The sequence below is a fragment of the Schistocerca gregaria genome, chromosome 1 (genome assembly GCF_023897955.1).
Source record: "Schistocerca gregaria isolate iqSchGreg1 chromosome 1, iqSchGreg1.2, whole genome shotgun sequence".
NCBI lineage: Eukaryota > Metazoa > Arthropoda > Insecta > Orthoptera > Acrididae > Schistocerca > Schistocerca gregaria.
The window spans coordinates 376,117,843-376,137,570 of NC_064920.1; the positions used below are offsets into that span (position 1 = coordinate 376,117,843).

A 19,728-nucleotide genomic window follows, 5' to 3' on the forward strand; every position below is an offset into this window, starting at 1 on the left:
CTGTTGCATGCTGAGCCCTGGGTACACCCTATTTCTTTCAGTTTGCTTTTATTTTTGACAGTGCAAAAGATGTCCATTACATTTTCAGCCTTCTCGTGTTTACTTTGGTGAATTTCCCAACTTGGTCAGAAAACGTTACCGATGGGCATCAATGCTTTCAAATGCACCACTCTTGGATCAAGGCACTGATGACTTTGCTGTTTGTTTTGTCCCCCCTCCACCCTTCCTTGGTTGTCATCTTCCGGGACGTTATTCTTGACTTTCCTGATGGCTCCCTAAAATGTCTATCTGTATAAAGCCCATCAAATGTCAACAGCACCTCCACTTCGATATCTGCCATCCATTTTATACTAAAATGGTGTTCGGCAATTCTCCTGGCTTCAATCTCCAGCAGGCCCTGTCCTACACCCTCCTCTGTTGCTCTGCCTCCCACTTTACTGCAGTAGTCTCCATTCCACTTCTCTCTTCACAGTCTCTCCATCTCCCCGTTTCCTCAGTTCCTTCTCACCTCACCCCTCTCCACCTTTCCCCAAACCCACTCTTCTACTTCATTGTGTGCCATTCCAAATTTCTTGCTTCCTTTCCCTCCCTGCCAGCAGCCCCCCCCCCCCCCCCCCCCCCTGCAGGTGCAGGGGTAAGAATAGGCCCGTGGTATTCCTGCCTGTCGTAAGTGGCGACTAAAAGGAGTCTCCAACGTTTCGGCCTTAATGTGATGGTCCCCTAATGGGTTTGACCACTACCTTTCCAAATTTTCTATTAGTGCGTACCATTTGGGGAAGGACACCTTACATGGTGCATTCTATATCCATCTTGCCCTAAGATCTGGCACACCTGATATTGTCATGGAGTTGGCCTTACACCGAGCTTCCGGCCACATCAGATGCGGTGTGTTCCGGGTAGCATACATGCCCCCCTTTATGCACTTCCAACTTTGCCCTCATGACTCATATGGATATTTGACACCCGACATCCAGCACGGTAGCCAGTCCGTTGTGGTTGGGTCGTCATGTACCCTCTTGGTGGTAGCCCCCTGACTACACAGGGATCGCACTGCTGATGCCTGAGCTGCTACCTCCCCATGTATGACGAGGAATAGATGCTTATCCCTCTGGGGCATCGGGACTCCCAGCCCTCTGGGGCATCGGGACTCCCAGCCAGGTGGTCTTTGCTGTGGCTGGGTGGTGCCCATGGGGAGGGCCCCTGGTCGGAGTGGGTGGCATCAGGGCGGATGACCCGCAATGAAGCGTGCTACATCATCTCTCGCTGGTGGGCCTCCACAAACAGTCTCTAAGCGATCGAGGTCTAACCTCAATGGAAAGAAATTTGATCAGAGATCATTTCCCTCCCTGGCCACTCCATGGGAGGAACATCTGGCTAAAGAAGCAGTGGAGATTATTTACCTCGGTACCTTGTGTGTACACGAGTTGATGGGGAATCATTTATGTCGACCAAGCCGCAGTTTTTTGTGGAGAATTTAGAGGACAAGTTCAAGGAGGTGGAGGGCTTGTCCAAAATGCGCTCTGGGTCGGTTCTCATCAAAACAGCATCCTCTGCGCAGTCACGGAGGTTGCTCACTTGTGACAAGTTGGGTGATGTTTCCGTCACCATCACTCCCCACAAGAGTTTAAACATGGTCCAAGGTATTATATTCCACAGGGATCTTCTTCTGTAGTCTGCCGACAAACTACACGCCAACCTAGAACGACGAGGTGTTCACTTAGTCCGGCGCGTCCATTGGGGTCCGAGGGATAATCAGTTAGCCACCGGTGCCTTCATCTTGGCCTTCGAGGGTGATGTCTTACCCGAAAAGGTTAAGGTAATGGTTTACCGTTGTGATGTGAAACCATATATCCCTCCTCCGAAGCGTTGTTTTAAATGCTGGAAGTTCGGGCACATGACATCTTGCTGTACTTCCGGCATCACGTGTCGCAATTGTGGACGTCCTTCTCATCCAAATGCTCCATGTGCTCCGCCTCCTATCTGTGTTAACTGTGGAGAACACCAATCCCCCTGCTCACCAGACTGCAAGATATTCCAGAAAGAAAGGAAGATAATGGAATATAAAACCCTGGACTGCCTGACCTACACAGAGGCTAAATGGAAATAAGAGAGGCTCCATCCTGTGGCAATGACGTCGACTTACGCCGCTGCTGCATCAACAGTTCTCCCGTCATCACATACGGTTGGCTCTAAGATCAGTCAGCATCCACTGTCCCCCTTGATTGTGGGGGGCACTTCACTCCCTGTTGCTCCTGCTCCATCTACTTCAGGAGCAACACCCCCCCCCCCCCCCCCTCCCCACCTCCCCAACCATTTCGAAGCTGGAGAAACGTCAGTCTTCTTCGGCTTCTCTCGCTCGAAAGGGATCCCTTGGGTCCCTCCCTTCCCAGGTTCCTACCAGTGGCACAGCAGACACCCACCAGTGGCTGAATAAGCCACAGGTCGCTGGTCGTCGAACTTCGAGCTCGTCTTCGGTCCCAGAGACTGACTCCAATAAGCCCTCCCAGGGACGGCAACCGAAGGAACAGTGAGAGAAAGCGACATTGAAGACCCGTAAATCCAAGGCACCTGCGGTGGCACCTACTCCACCGCTACCTACAAGCTCTGTGTCTGAGGATGAGGTGGAGATTCTTGCGTCTGCTGAGGAGCCCGATCTCACTGGTCCCTCAGACACAATGGATAGCACTTGCACAAGTGCTCCACCGGAGGCAGCAGGTGACCCAGCGGCGTAATCTGCCTTCCCAGTCCCGTCATGCATTTCTGACATGGACAATATCATCCTCCAGTGGAACTGCAGGGGTTTCTTCCACCATCTAGCTGAGCTCCAACAACTTATCAGCCTTCACCCTTTCTTCTGCATTGCTCTTCAGGAAACTTGGTTTCCAGCAATGCGAACCCCCGCCCTCTGTGGCTATCATGGTTATTATTATAAGAACCGGGCAGCTTATGAAAGGGTTTCTGGTGGCGTCTGCATGTATGTCCTTCACTCTCTGCAGAGCGAGTCTGTCCCTCTATGAACACCTTTAGAGGCTGTCGCTGTTTGGGTGTGGACGCCACAGGCTGTTACCGTCTGCAGTCTTTACCTTCCACTGGATGGTGATGTCGCGCAGCATGTCCTGGCTGCGCTGATAACCCAATTGCCGCCACCATTCTTGTTACTGGGCGACTTCAACGCCCATAACCCTCTGTGGGGTGGGTCAGGAGCAACAGGTCGAGGCGTCACCATTGAGCATTTATTGGCACAGCTCGATCTTTCCATTTTAAATGATGGTGCCGTCACACACTTCAGTGTGGCACATGGCACGTACTTCGCCATCGACCTTTCAATTTGCAGCCGTAGCCTCTTACCTTCTGTCCAATGGAGTGTGCATGACGACCTGTGTGGTAGTGACCACTTTCCGATCTTTCTTCTTCTGGACGCCTTAGCAGATGGGCTATGAATAAGGCTAACTGGGACTTGTTCTCCTCCATTGCCACTATTGAGCCTCTCTCTCTCATGATGCCATTGATGCGGTGGTTCACTCGGTCACCACCGGTATCGTTACTGCTGCAGAATCTTCCATTTCCCGTTCTTCTGGGTCCCCTCAGCGGAGGACTGTGCCTTGGTGGTCGCCTGAGGTCGCTGAGGTGATTAAAGATCGCCGGCGGGCACTACAGCGTCACAAGCAATATCCCTCCACTGAACACCTCATCACTTTCAAACGGCTCTATGCGCCGGCCCACTGCCTCATCCGCCAAAGCAAGCAGGAGTGCTGGGAGCGGTATGTGTGCACTATTGGCCTCCATGTCTCTCCATCGCAGGTCTGGGCCAAGATCCGGACCTATGGCTATCAGACCCCTGTCAGCGTCCCTGCGCTCTCACTGAGTGGAGCAGTTTGTACAGACTCCGATGACATTGCCAACAGCTTGGCAGAGCATTTTGCTCTGAGTTCTGCTTCTTCCAATTACCCACTGGCCTTCCGCTCCACTAAAGAGGGGATGGAACGTCAGCGCTTTTCTTTTCGGACCCACCATCCTGAATCCTACAATGTTCCATTCAGTGAGTGGGATTTTCACAATGCCCTTTCCACTTGTCCTGATACTGCTCCTGGGCCAGATCGCGTCAACTGTCAGATGCTGAAACACCTTTCAGTGGACTGCCAGCGACGGTTCCTCGACCTTTACAACCGTATTTGGGTCGAGGGTGAGTTTCCGTCACAATGGCGGGAAAGTATTGTTATCCCCATTCTGAAACCAGGCAAGAACCCTTTGGAGGTACTGGAGTCTGGGGCCTTCTGGCTCCGTCTCTGGGTGGGTTCCGTAAAGGCCGCTCCACCGCTGACAATCTGGTGAGCCTGGAGTTGGCCATCCGTACTGCCTTTGACCGCCGGCATCACCTGGTCGCTGTCTTTTTCGACATGCGGAAGGCGTACGATACAAAATGGCGTCATCACATCCTTTCTGCGCTTCATGGATGGAGTCTCCGGGGCCCTCTGCCGATCTTTATTCAAAATTTTCTGTGGTATCGTACCTTCCGCATGCCTCCCATAGTTCTTTCCGAGTCCAGGAGAACAGTGTGCCACAGGGATCTGTCCTCAGTGTCTGCCTGCTTTTAATCGCAATAAATGGGCTCACTGCAGCAGTGGGAAATCCTGTCTCCGCTTCCCTGTATGCTGACGACTTCTGCCTTTACTATAGCTCTATTGGCATTGCAACTGCTGAACGTCAGCTACAGGGCACTATCCGTAAGGCGCAGTCTTGGGCCGTAGCTCAAGGGTTCCAGGTTTCATCAGCCAAGACCTGCGATATGCATTTCTGCCGGCGACGCACTGTTCACCCGGAGCCGCGGCTTTATCTTGACGGTGAAGTTCTTACTGTAGTAGAGTCACATAGGTTTTTGGGTGTAGTTTTTGATGCCCGGTTGACGTGGCTGCCTCATATTCGGCAGCTTCAACAGACATGTTGGCGGCATCTAAATGCTCCGCGATGCTTGAGCCACACCAGCTGGGGCGCCGACCAATCTACCCTGTTAAGTCTCTACCAGACATTAATCCAGTCTCGTCTGGATTATGGGAGCCTGGCTTATGGCTCAGCATCCCCATCTGCATTGCGGGTGCTGGAACCAATCGTACACAGCGGAATATGACTTGCCACTGGTGCCTTCCGGACCAGCCCTGTGGACAGCATACTTGTGGAGGCAGGTGAACCTCCACTGCGGTTACGGCACCAACGTTTGCTGGCCGCTTATGCTGCCCATGTTTTCAGCTTGCCTGGGCATCCTAACTATCGGCTACTATTCCCACAGTCGCACATCCATCTTCCAGAACGCCGGCCCAGGGGTGGATGTACGATCGCGGTCCACGTCAGAGAGCTTCTCTCCAGGCTTGGGGCTTTACCTTTTCCGCCTCCTTTCCGGGCACTTCTGCGTGCACTCCCGTGGTGTGTGCCTCGCCCTCGCCTTCAGCTGGAATTGGCACAGGGCCCGAAGGACTCAGTCCCTCCAGAGGCCATCCGCCGCCGCTTTCTTTCCATCCTCGCAACGTATCAGGGCTCTAGCATTGTTTACACTGATGGCTCGTTTGTTGCTGGTCGTGTCGGTTATGCACTAACTCTAGGGGACCATTCCGAACAACGTTCATTGCCAGCTGGCTGCAGCGTTTACACTGCTGAGCTGGTCGCCATCTTTCATACCCTAGAGTATATCTGCTCCTGCTCAGGTGAGTCCTTCGTGATCTGTAGCAATCCCCTGAGCAGTTTACAAGCTCTCGACCAGTGTTTTCCTCGTTCTTGTCTGGTGATGGCTATCCAGGAGTCCCTGCATACTCTTGGCCTTTGCGGCCGCTCTGTGGTCTTTGTTTGGACCCTGGGCCATGTTGGGATACACGGCAATGAAAATGTTGACCGCCTGGCGAAAGAGGCCACCAGTAAACCATCTCTGGAGATTGGTCTCCCATAGACTGATTCGCGAGCAGTCCTCTGCCGAAAACTTTTTGCGCTTTGGGATGCTGAATGGCGCAATCGTACCACGCCCAATAAACTCCGTGCCATAAAGGAGACGACGACTGTGTGGCGGTCATCCATGCGAGCCAACCGCAGGGACTCAGTCGTCCTTTGTCGGCTCTGCATTGGGCACACCCAACTGACACACGGTTATTTACTGTGTCATGAGGATCCACCTCTTTGTCGCTGCAGGGCGGCCTTGACGGTGGTCCATATTCTGTTGGAGTGCGCCCTTTTAACTGTGCTCTGGCAGACGTTTGCGCTGCCTGATATGCTCCCTGCCCTTAAAACTGACGACTCTGCCATAGCGGACTTAGTTTTGCGTTTTTTTCGGGCAGGGGGCTTTTATCGCTTAATGTAAGTGTGTGTCTTTTTGTGTTGATTCTGGCCTATGGCCTACGATTTTAGTCTGATTTTTTTTAATGTGTTTCTTAGTGGTTGGCTTTTCCTTTTTGTTTCTATGGTCGGCCAACCACTGTTACACTCTTTGTGATTTTAGTTTGTCTTGCCTGGCCTTTGTCTGAGTTTCTCTTTTTCTGTGTCGTCTGTCATCTATTCTGTTGATCGTTTTTATTCTCTGTGGGTGTTTTTAATATTTGGAAAAAGGGACCGATGACTGTAGCAGTCTGGTCCCTTTAATCCCACAAACCAACCCACCAACCCTGCCAGAAGCATCCCTCCTTTCCAACATTCCCTTGTCCTCCATATCTCCTTACTCCTTTTACCCATTCCATTGGACACTACTACTACTACTACTACTACTACTACAACCACAATTACAACTACAACCACAACCACTACCAGCGTAAAATTAAATTGATTCTTATGATTCTTACTGGATAGCCTTCCTAAGTAGTAGTTTTATGTTTATGTAATTATTAATATAAATTTGTACAGTAATTATGCCATTTTCAAATTTACAGAATGAGACTAAAGACTTACTGTTCATTGTAACTGCAAGGTACAATGCAATGATACTGGAATGTGTTGGAGAAGGTGACAACCTGGAAATAATAACTAAAGCTCATGGTAATGTAGCAGACAGAATAGGAAAACCTTCAGAGACGGGAATAATAGCTGTAATTGATCCAGAAGCCCGAGTTATTGGTCTTCGTCTTTATGATGGCCTATTCAAAATAATACCTCTTGAAAAAGACAACAGTGAGCTGAAAGCCTCAAGTATAAGGTATATTTGTTTGTTCTTATTTATTTTATTTTTTGTTCCGCGGAACAATTGTAAAATTACCATTTAATCCTAGGAAATGCACATTAGTAAATGGAATTCCTCCACACAGATATGAAGTAGAATGTTAGTAATAATGAACACAGAATTTAGGACATCTTGTATCATTCACGTCACGACAGTTAAAGGTATGTACAATTACTATTTTGAATGCTGTGCCAGTAATTCAATATCTAAATGATAATTTTGTTCTTCACTGTTTTACGGACAAAAAGTACTTCTGTATGTTTGTTGAATCAGGATTATTCACTCTCATGCATTTAATATTGCTTGGTAGGGAACTGAAAACTTTGGTACTGGTGTACTGTACCAATGTCTGTGTTAACAACAGATTCAGTAGCTCACAGTGGAGATCAGTCTTTTGCCTAGTCTTATGGCAATGTTATTGTATTTTTCATAGGCAGGGGAGTTATTTACAACATAACCTACAAGAGAATATATGTATTGTGATGTGGTCGTGATTTCAAACTGCTGCTTCCCCCCTCTCCCCCCCCCTTCCCCACCTTTCCCTACCCCTTGAAATTGGCACAGTGTACAGAACATTGTATCTCACCACATTAGTGGAATGGAAAAAAGCCAATATATGCTGATTTAAAGACAGTGTTTCGTGTCTGGAGAATGTGATGTCCCCAATTCAGTTTACACTCTAAGGTAACTCCCAAACATTTTGCAAGGTTTATTTGCTTTATTAGTTAATTGTTATGCATAACATCAATTTCTTTTGGGTTGTTTTGGTTTGTGTGGAACTGAATTAAGCTAGTTTCATTGGGAATGAGTTTATAGTGAACAGCACCATAACTTCTTGGAGTGTGTCATTGTCATCACGTTTTAAGCCATCGATAGACACATTACTCACCACGGAACGTAGTTAAAGTTTCATATTTTGCTTATTGCTACAGATGGATCATTAACAATACAGCAACGGCCAGAGTACAGACACCTGAGGAACTCCTTGCTGGAGTACCCCAGTCAGCAGTACTGCATCTCATGAACTGCTTTCAGAACATGTAGAATTGCCTGTTGCATCCTATCTTTGAAGGAGCTGCTCCACAATCTTTTTGTGTAATGACTTACCAAGAACTTTCCAAAATGTGGTCAGGAGTGAATAGTGCAATAGTGGGACTTGTTTCATCTTTAGTTTTGTAAAGTTGTCTATGCCATACTTAATTCTCTCTAGAAGCATTCCTTATTTCATTGTGGTAGCCTTACAATAGCTATCTTGTGATGATATCAATATTTACAGAATTCTTACTCTTCGGAGAGCTAACGATACTTCAATATCTTTTATTTGTTTTAAGATGATTGAGATTGCACCTCATTGATTAAAGGGTATGAAGAGCTCTACATAGCCCATAGTTCGTAAGCCACCACACAGTGCATAGCAGTAGACGATACGATGAACCACTTCTAGTTATTTCTTAGTCTTGTTTATGTGCTTGCCGAACACTTAACATTGCATATATTCAATGTATGGTTACCTTTATTCTTTGCATTAATTAACTCAAAGATTTGCCAAAATATCTGGATCACATCTACCCACATGTAAATACAAAAATTGCAGTTATAATTAATTATTATATCTTCTTGGTAAAACATGATTTTCATTTCTACTATGTGAATAAAATGTAAACATTTATACTACCCACTTGTATTCTTTGTTTTTTTCTCTACCCTGTAGAATGGAAGAACTACAGGTTCAAGACCTTAATTTCCTCCATGGTTGTCCAAATCCTACAATAATACTGATTTATCAAGATATGAATGGAAGGCATGTAAAAACTCATGAAATATCACTGAGGGACAAGGAATTTGTGAAGGTTTGTAATGAAAATAATTAATATTTTAAGAAAATGTAGTGAAGTGTGAAATACATTAGGAAGATGAGCATAATTAGCATGGAATTCTGATGTCCCATGCCAGTGGTACGATTAAGACAGCAAAATGAGTCCAGCAGTATTGTAGAGGGAAGATCATTATCACAGTTGTAAAGAATATTGTTAGCCACAGAAGTCAGTTGTATGGTAAGCCCTCTAGCCCTTCTCAAAGTAAGAGGAAGTTTGAGTGGTAGTAAATGTCACATATAAGATTTGGATATAGAATCAAATGAGTGATACAGAACTATTGAATTTCAGGCAGAGATTACTTTATGTTTCACTTACTTCCTAGTGTATTCTGTTCAGAGCTTAGTTGCAAAGTAAGTGACTTTGTATTTTATTCTACATATTTGCAGTAATATTAATCTGTTACTGGAAATGGTGATATTTTTCAGAGATGCCACTTTTCTGGAAATCACTTATGAGAAGAATGCTATGTCTTGCCAAGCTTTTAATGAGTTGTTTTATTGAGCATATATGCAAATTTTTTGAACTAATAAAACATACTACTAATGAATAAAGTAATAAACCTCATATGTGAACCTCTTTCAGTGACTGGGTTTTGAAGTTACTGCACGTATTAGTAGTACTCAAATTTGTCAGATGAAAGTTCCGTGAAATTACAGTGTGTATTGAGAATTGTCGTGTAGTTTAGGTACAGTTGGATTGTTCAGTTAACTCGTTTATTGTTTTTTACGTGTCATGCTGATGGCTAATGTAGTTGATTTAGTTCACATATATTATTTTCTAATCCAAAATTTAAAAGATTTTCACCCCTTTTTTTATTGCACATTATGTCACACTATAAATTTCACACATTCCTAAAGTGTGTGTTCTTCACTGTAAACAGAGCGTATTATTTGTTGTATTAATTTATCTCCATGTTACTTTCTGATTTCTAGTGCTTTGTCTGAAGGAAACTCATATGCTCTACAGAAACACGTCATTGACACCAATTAGTTAAATGTAGAATTTGTGTCCTTCTACATACAGTCATTCCCCAAGTAGCATCTGCGGGAAAGATATGATCTCTCTATTCAATTTTTTCGTGGTTCTCTGCATGGAAGTTACAGTAATTAATGGCAGTTAATTAGGTTAATGCCATACTGAACTGAATATGAGTTCCTCCAGAACACCCACAACCTTGTTCTAGTGATTCCATTCAGTTTCATCATAGACAACGTTACTGCCACCCTTTTCTCTCATGTTTGTACCAAGGCTAATTATTAGTAATGTGGGGTGATGTCCACCTGTTTTCTGTATCTTTGTGTTTTGTATAATTGTAGTGTCTGACTCTTAATTATTTGCTTTCTGATGTGATAGTAATACGTTAAGTTTTTAATGAATGTTCAGAGCAGCAGCACTGCAACCTAATGTATTACTGTCATGACAGTAAACTCGTCAGCAAATGAACTCATCCCTTGGTTAGAAAACCTAATCAGATACCATTATCTTATGCCAGAATCAGTGAAATCAAAAAGCAGAAACAAACTTGGAAAGTAGAATAAGGGTGTAGGTAAATAAGTGATCCAATGCTGCAGTACAAATAGCTCCATTTGGTACTTGCAGTGAGAGTTGCCAATGCTGTCCTGGGATTTACTTGGTTCAGCAAACTAGTGGCCATACCCATATCTATCGTGTCTCTGCCATGCTAAATCTGTTGATATGCATGCCAGCATGGGGTAGTATACCCCTCCTTTTAATCTGCACGTAGGACTAAAAATTACCAATCTCTGTACATCCATCTTGTGGTGGGTATTGGGACAACAACTGTTACATGAAGTAACACTACCACCACCACCACCAACTATATTTACTGGATTTGTTCATGTGCAACCAGTTTTGGTGTTATAATACACCATCTTCAGATCACTCTATGACTCTGGGTGATAATGTTGAATTGGGATCACCACACATTTTGTAGAAGATAATATAGATTCACCTGGTCCTACTCCAAATCCCATGCCACTTTCCTTGACGTTGACCTCCATCTGTCCAATGGCCAGCTTCAACACGTCCGTCCACATCAAACCCACCAACAAGCAACAGTACCTCCATTATGACAGCTGCCACCCATTCCACATCAAACAGTCCCTTCCCTACAGCCTAGGTATTCGTGGCAAACGAATCTGCTCCAGTCCGGAATCCCTGAACCATTACACCAACAACCTGAAAACAGCTTTCGCATCCCGCAACTACCCTCCCAACCTGGTACAGAAGCAAATAACCAGAGCCATTTCCTCATCCCCTCAAACCCAGAACCTCCCACAGAAGAACCACAAAAGTGCCCCACTTGTGACAGGATACTTTCCGGTACTGGATCAGACACTGAATGTGGCTCTCCAGCAGGGATACAACTTCCTTAAATCCTGCCCTGAAATGAGATCAATCCTTCATGAAATCCTCCCCACTCCACCAAGAGTGTCTTTCTGCCGTCCACCTAACCTTGGTAACCTCTTAGTTCATCCCTATGAAATCCCCAAACCACCTTCCCTACCCTCTGGCTCCTACCCTTGTAACCGCCCCCCGTGTAAAACCTGTTCCATGCACCCTCCCACCACCACCTACTCCAGTCCTGTAACCCGGAAAGTGTACATGATCAAAGGCAAAGCCACGTGTGAAAGCACCCATGTGATTTACCAACTGACCTGCCTACACTGTGAGGCTTTCTATGTGGGAATGACCAGCAACAAACTGTCCATTTGCATGAATGGACACAGGCAGACTGTGTTTGTTGGTAATAAGGATCACCTTGTGGCTAAACATGCCTTGGGTCATGGCCAGCACATCTTGGCACAGTGTTACACCGTCCGGGTTATCTGGATGCTTCCCACTAACACCAACCTGTCAGAACTCCAGAGATGGGAACTTGCCCTTCAGTATATCCTCTCTTCTGGTTATCCACCAGGCCTCAACCTCCGCTAATTTCAAGTTGCTGCCGCTCATACCGCACCTGTCTTTCAACAACATCTTTGCCTCTGTACTTCCGCCTCGACTGACATCTCTGCCCAAAATCTTTGCCTTTACAAATGTCTGCTTGTGTCTGTGTATGTGCGGATGGATATATGTGTGTGTGCGAGTGTATACCTATCCTTCTTTCCCCCTAAGGTAAGTCTTTCCACTCCCGGTATTGGAATGACTCCTTACCCTCTCCCTTAAAACCCACATCCTTTCGTCTTTCCCTCTCCTTCCCTCTTTCCTGACGAAGCAACCGTTGGTTGCGAAAGCTTGAATTTTATGTGTATGTTTGTGTTTGTTTGTGTATCTATCGACCTGCCAGCACTTTTGTTTGGTAAGTCACATCAACTTTGTTTTTAGTTATATTTTGCCACATGGAATGTTTCCCTATATACAAAACTTAATATTGTTTTTGGTGCATTTGTCACCAACGGATTGACTTTACTTTTGATGATTCCTGATGTCAGTGTTATCACCCAGAGTCGTAGAGGGACCTGAAGATGGTGTATTGTAATACCAAAACCAGCTGTGTATGATTAAAACCAGTAAATACAGCTGATGGTGTTGTCATTACTTCATATAAGAAAAATTATCAAGGAAAATTCAGACTGGAATAATGACAACTTCATGAAAAGGATAGACTGGTACTCATCAAGTAGTGGAAATGTTGAGTCACAGACAGGTGCAACAAACAGAGTGCTAAACACTTTAGCTTTCAGCCAATAAGCCTTCTTCTGAATTAACACTTTCAGACCGGAATTTTTTCTGGAGGAACGAAAATTTTTCTTTATGTGGTAATGTTCATAGGTGATTTGTTAATGATTTTAGGTGCAAGATTTATTCAAAAATGTGGACGTTCTCAAAAAGTACCTTGTATGCTTGGCTTCAGTTTGTGGACTAAAATAACTAATCATAAAATATTCTTCATTGCGATAAATAGTAATGATCATTCAATAATTACCTTGCAAAATAACAATAACAATATTCAATTATACAGTGTATTCTGTTGGTCACAAGTTGCTGTGCACTGCTACATTGACTTGCTGATGTTTCCATAGTGATATCCAACTGCTGGCAGCACTTGCGCATGATTGAAAGGTTGAACATTCACAAATGTGTAACTCAGATTTTCACTAGAAAAAAGTCTTTGTTACAGTTAAGGCTCAGTAAAGTTAATATGTACACACACACACACACACACACACACACACACACACACACACACACACACGCATGCATGCTCCCTGTCGAGTTGCACTTGTGTGTGTGTGTGTGTGTTGCTTAATTCAGCAGAAAATGTTTGGTCAAAAGCTTACTTGGTTAGCAGTCTTTTTGTTGTGCCTGTCTGTGACTCAACATTTCCACTACATGTTGAGAAATCCATCCGTTTCGTCATACTGTCTTACATTACCAAGGTTTTGCTGGGACTGACAGGGGCGAAGGGGCATTTGAATCTCTGCCATTGGATCCAGGAAAAGTGACTGGTTGCTGAGTGTATGAAGATAATAACGTCACTAGCCTAGCCACTGGCTCCAGGAGTACGATTGAGTCTTGACTTGGACGCTGGCATGAGATGATGAGGCTTATACCAGCTAGCTGGGTTGTCACATCCAAAGCTGATGCCTGTGGTGTAAGCCATCCATGACACCAAAAAGTATGGGGGTGGTCAGAAATATGGAAACACCATAAACACAATGCATTGCCATGCCTGATACAGTGCAGGAAAACCTTGGGCATTGAAAATAGCTTTCTGTTATCTCTGAATGGAAATACAGATTCTTTATGGTTTTCAAGAGAAACTTACACTTTCTTCCTGCAAAATAGTGGCAAGTTCAGGTAATGATGATGAAGGTTGATAGCAATATGCACCCTTCTCTCCAAAGTAGACAGCAAATGCTCAGTGACATTGAGATCAGGTGACTGTGGTGGCTAGGGGAGATGTGACCATTCATCCTCATACTCAGTCACAGAAGCTGTGAGCTGTGTGAACTTGGGATCTGTTGTCGTGGAACATAACATCTCCATTGAGGAACAAACATTGTACCATGTGATGGACCTGATGAACCAAAATGGTCACATAATCCTGGGCAGTAATCCAACCTTGCAGTGTGTCCATGGGGGCCTATGGAATACCATATGGCTGCTCAAATCATTACTGAATCCCCTTCGTGTTTCACACTTGGGACATTGGGACATAAACTCGGCCAGAAATTGGAAGCAGTGTGGAACAAGTCTCATCTCACCAAATGACTTTCTTTCATTGCTCCATAGTTCTTGTTTTAAGGCTTGGACACCACATTTTCCTGTTATGGGCGTTCACATCACTGATTTATGGTTTTGAAATTCCATCTTGCCCTGCAGTTTCCGGCTTGCAGAGTTCCCTTCATCTGCGCAGCATTTGGTTCTGCAGTGAATTTTGCAGCTGTCATTGTCTTCTTTTTTTCAATTTACAATCCTCTTCAGTGACTGTCTGTAAGGGTCACTCAACTAGCACTTTCATCTGCTGTGTGATGTAGCAGATGCTGATTTCCTGCTCTCCCTCTATGCAATATAAATCTTCAATAGCATGCCACTTGAAATACTGGTCACTTCAGCTGCCTTGGTTACGAGCACCAACAATATGTCCGTTCTGATCATGACTGACACTTGCAATGTATCAAGTACATTCAGCAAGGGTCTTTTGTAGTGTAAAGTTTGTTAAAGGCTGATACAATAATATGCAGCATGTTAGCAGCTGCAAGTTGTGTTAAGAGCCGGTAATGGCTGGTAAGCTTGCTTTTGCATAAGACATATGAATGCTTGTATGCTCATTATGTGCTCTAATTGGCAGATGCCACAACATTAATGACATATTTTACTGAATATTAGACTGTGGAAAGTGTGTCTTATTGTCACATTTAATAAATCTGCATATTTGTGACAGAACACATTTATAACTATCACTGAAAACCATCTCAGATCGTGATTGTACCAAGCCTCTAACATGACAACAAGGTTCCTTTCTGACCTGGAATATATTGACTAACTTAAAAGTAATTATCTACTGTGACCATGAAGATAGCAGAGAAGAGTAAGGTGGGGATCTTACGGTGGTCAAATACAAGAGCACAACTGGAGGATTCGCTGGCATCTGCATTTATATTCAAGCATGTATTCCTCGCAGTACGTCCATGCTGTCGTCTGACCCCTGTAGGTGCCCCTGATGTTCAGTGCTTACACCTTTTGTTTATAAATGTTGCTGAAAGTGTGAACTCATTAGGCTGATGAGTGGCTGAGTACCACCTACAGGCTGAAGGATGTGGGTCTAGAGTTTTTTGTAGTATGTCTATCATTTTAGGACAGGAGGTAGCTGAACATTTCAAGAGGTATGTTGTTGCTTTTCAAAACCGGAGTGATGAAGGAGTAACTGTTTGTGTCGCCATTGGGCTTATGGGAAGAAATGCTGAGGAAATTTGTGTAGGACTAGCTGGTCAGGATATTGTTTGTAAAGACTGCAACACTTTTATCAGTATATTCAGATAACTTCGTGGTCCAACTGTGGATGTAACAGTTATAGATGCCGAACCTGTATTGTGTCTGAGGAGTCCCCGTACCACATAGGTCAAAGTATACTGTTTATTGGAGTACTTCCATATGAAAACAGTGTATCCATCAGATATGTATGTACACCATCATACTTGCACAGAGATCTGTACCTATCCGTGTCTTCCGCAATGTTTTGAGGACTTGATATAGTGAGTTGTCTTGGCATGATAAGGTCTGAGCTTTGTAGTGGCCATTTGAATGACGCTGGAGATGCTGCTGAACAACACACAATCCAGTAGCCTCAAAATTGTTCATTGAGAAACTAACATACCTGAATAGAAAATTGTGCTGCAGCTCCATACTGAGCTCCATTCTGCTATGACTGCACATGATCCATAGTCTCCGACCTATTGACCTTATTTGGATTTGGGAGTAGGTATATGGATTCTAAAGGAAAGGATTTGATTTGATTTTTTATTAATCCATGAAACAATTTACATTGTATGGATTTCTTCATTGTATAATAGACAATTTAACAGTTTAAATTTATTTCTTACACAATAGTTGACAGTGAAATTTTCTTATTATCTAATTTACATTTTTCAGTCTTATATAATTATTATTTCTCCATATAGTTGAACACAGAACCTTTTTTAACTCAAGTCCTCCATTACCGTATAGTAACTTTTATTTTGTAAAAAAGTTTAGTTTCTCTTTGGAGGAGGAGATTGTCTCTGTCTTTTATGTTTTGCGGTAATTTATTATATAACTTGATGGCATTGTACAGTAGACTGTTGTGTTTTAACTTAATTTTTTCTATCCAGATGCAAATTACTGCAGTTCCTAGTTTTGTAACCATGTACAGAACCATTGTTAACATATTGTCCATTCTTTTTTAATGTAAATAACATTCTAAAAAATATATTCACATGAGACAGTTAAGATTCCCAGCATTTTAAAAAGTTCAAGGCAGTGAGCCATGCTGCCACTCTTGGTCATTATAAGTACTGCCCTTTTCTGCAATTTGAATATAGCTTCGATATTTTTCCTGTTCACTCCCCAGAATATTATACCATAACTACTAACATAGTGGATATACGCAAAGTATACTGATTTAATACATGAAATATCGCATGCTGAAGTAGGAACTTTGAGGGCATAGCATGCTGTAGAGATTATGTTATGAAGTATTTTTACAGGTTTTCCCACTTCAGCTGACTATCAACTCGCATGTCAAGAAATTTTGTGCTTTCCACCCATTGTATGGTTTCATTACCTAACTTCAGGTTATTATAATATGGTTTTTTATTTATGTAAAAGTTCACAGCACTTTTTTTCTTAATATTAAGTGTGACTTTGTTATTAGCTGCCCACTCATATACAATTTTTAGTGTTTCTTTAGCTTTCTCTCTTAGATGTACATGTGATGTGTCACTGATTAGCACAGTTATCTGCAAACAATATTGTATGCCCATGCTTTATACTTTGTGGGAAATCATTAATATTAATTAAAAATAGTACTGGACCTAGTACACTACCCTGTGGTACACCTATATTTATATGTTTGGTGTCAGAAATATGTTTTCCAATACAGTTGGAATTACATGATAAATGTGTTATTTCAGTCATCTGTATTCTATTTTCTAGATACGACTGGAACAATATTTTTACAATCCCCCTTATTCCCAGTTCATTTAGCTTAACGAACAATCTTTCGTGATCCACTGTGTCAAAAGCTTTGGTTATATCGAGAAATATACCTGTTGTATAGTTTCCTTTAGTGAGTGCTTCTAGGATATATTTAGTGAGATATGTTGTTGCTGCTTCTGTGACTTTCCCTGTTCGGAATCCAAACTGGTCCTTGGCTAGGAGGTTGTGCTTATTTAAGTAGCTCATAAGTCTATCTTTCACAATAGTTTCTATTATTTTTGCAAAGCGCAAGAGCAGTGAGAGTGGCCTATAATTTTCTATATTTCCTGCCCCCCCTCCCCCCCCCCCCCCCAAGTAAGTATCCTTAGGATAATCACCTCTGCTGTAGCCATTAGCAGCATGATAAGGGTGCAAGTACAGTCCTTATCGGTGAACAGTGGCTACATTTTGGTCCTCCAAGAGCTATATGCTTGTTGCAATTGCAATTAAATATGCTGGGGGAATGAACTGCTCATTGACCTCAAATACCTACCAGTGGAAACAGTGTGCATTGTCTTATATCATGAAATTGATCTGTGTTGAAAATGGTAGCATCATAAGCGTGAGGGTAGCATCATAGGCTTGAAAGAGCCTGTAAATTTCTATCAGTAAGTGTTTGATAACAAATTGACCTATCATACATAATCTGGTTAAAAACAATGTACATAATATCTGGAAGTGGCCAAGCTACAAGTCATCTTCATTAGTAAACAGAGCTTGTACGTATTTCAGGATCATTGAGACTATCCACAGTGAATGGACAAGATAGGCCACTGGTACCTACATTAGCAGGCCTACACCCAGCCCATGTGGTGTGTCTGTTGAGCCCCTCTGTCTACATAGCAAAAACTCCAGTTGTGTGTGTCACATTTAGGTTGTTGTCTGATCTGCATTCACCAGTATTTCACTCTTCTGACCAACCATTCACTAAAAATGGCATTCACACCTCATGCACATATAGCAAAACTATTTGTGATCTGTTTAGTGACAGTATTCATCTACACAGCATTCCCCAGCTTTATTGTCAGTGCAGTTAAACAATTTGGCAATGAGAGATGATGTTGCAATGATATAAACTGCACTATTATTTAAAAAATCAAAGAGAAAACAATTAAGCAGAAACTGCAACAGAAATGTTAAAGCTAACTTTTTGAATACAGTATAGAATCTTTATTTTTGCATTTGTGTACAGTTTATATGTTCTTATGTGGAGAATTTTTACAGATGCCATGGAAACAAGACAATGTTGAAACAGAGGCTTCTATGGTCATCCCAGTTCCTGAACCACTATGTGGTGCTATCATTATAGGACAGGAGTCAATTCTTTATCATGATGGCAATACATATGTGGCTGTTGCTCCACCTGTCATCAAGGTAATTTTCTGTGTACCAGTGTTATTAAGCAAGTTTCATAGCAGTATATGTCCATCATTAAGAGACAGTTAGCAAATTGTGTATGACTTTTTGGTAATCTAACCCCCTTCCTCTCTCATCCTGTACTTAAAGTGCCATCCTGTTGACCCTAATGACATCCATGGCAATAAAATAGTCTATTAATATTACTTTGATGCATGCCAAAGAGCAGAATTAAATTATTGGGGAAAATCTGTTTGTTTTTTAACCAGAGGATATGCAGGTGATTGATATTTGTTGCAAAAACTGGCAGTTGGCCCTTTACATAAGCAGATATGATGTAAGACATGTAAATAGCTTTGTACCATTCATAAACAACCTCTACCTGTTTGAGCCACATCAAGAGAACTGCTATGCCGAAGTGACAGTTATCATATAAATTGAGTTTTTTTTTATCATGTGTCATTGGTATTTGCAAGAATGGGACATCTATTCCAGGAGGGTAGGAAACACCTCATTCGTTGGCAGCATGCCTTTTTTTTTTCTTGAATTTCTACAATCGTACCATTTTTGGTCATTGTGTGAAATGTACATAGGCGGCAGAAGAATCATTCTGCAGTCAGCCTCAAAAATCATTTCTTTAAATTTCCTCAATAGTGCCTTATGAAAAGAATGTCATGTTCCCTCCAAGGACTCCCATTTTTCACAAAGCATCTCCAAAATACCTGTGTGCTGATTGAACCTACTGATAACAAATCAACAGCATGCTTCCGAATTGCTTTGATGTCTTCCTTTCATCCAACCTGGTGGGAATCCCAAACATTTGACAGTACTCATGAATGGGTCTCTTGTACATTGTATCCCTTATAGATGAGCCACACTTTCCCAAAATGCTTCCAATAAAACAAAGTTGACAATTTGCCTTTCATACCACCACTCTGATGTGCTCCTCCATTTCATATCACTTTGCAACATTACACCCAGATATTTAATTGATGGGACTTTCACAAGCAGCACACTACTAATTGGCATATTTGAACGTTACAAGAGTTTTTTCTCCTGCTTATTTGTATTAACTCACATTTTTCTACATTAAGAGCAAGCTGT

At 43.1% G+C, this 19,728-nt stretch overlaps 1 protein-coding gene across 1 annotated transcript in view; it reads left to right on the forward strand.

Annotated features, from left to right (window-relative positions):
* LOC126347401 (DNA damage-binding protein 1) overlaps window positions 1-19,728 on the forward strand; it is a 167,192-nt gene that overhangs the window by 48,910 nt on the left and 98,554 nt on the right. The window contains exons 3-5 of the mRNA XM_050002267.1: window positions 6,903-7,165; window positions 8,901-9,039; window positions 18,493-18,642. Of these exons, the coding sequence (XP_049858224.1) occupies window positions 6,903-7,165; window positions 8,901-9,039; window positions 18,493-18,642 (552 nt within the window). The remainder of the gene's footprint in view (window positions 1-6,902; window positions 7,166-8,900; window positions 9,040-18,492; window positions 18,643-19,728) is intronic.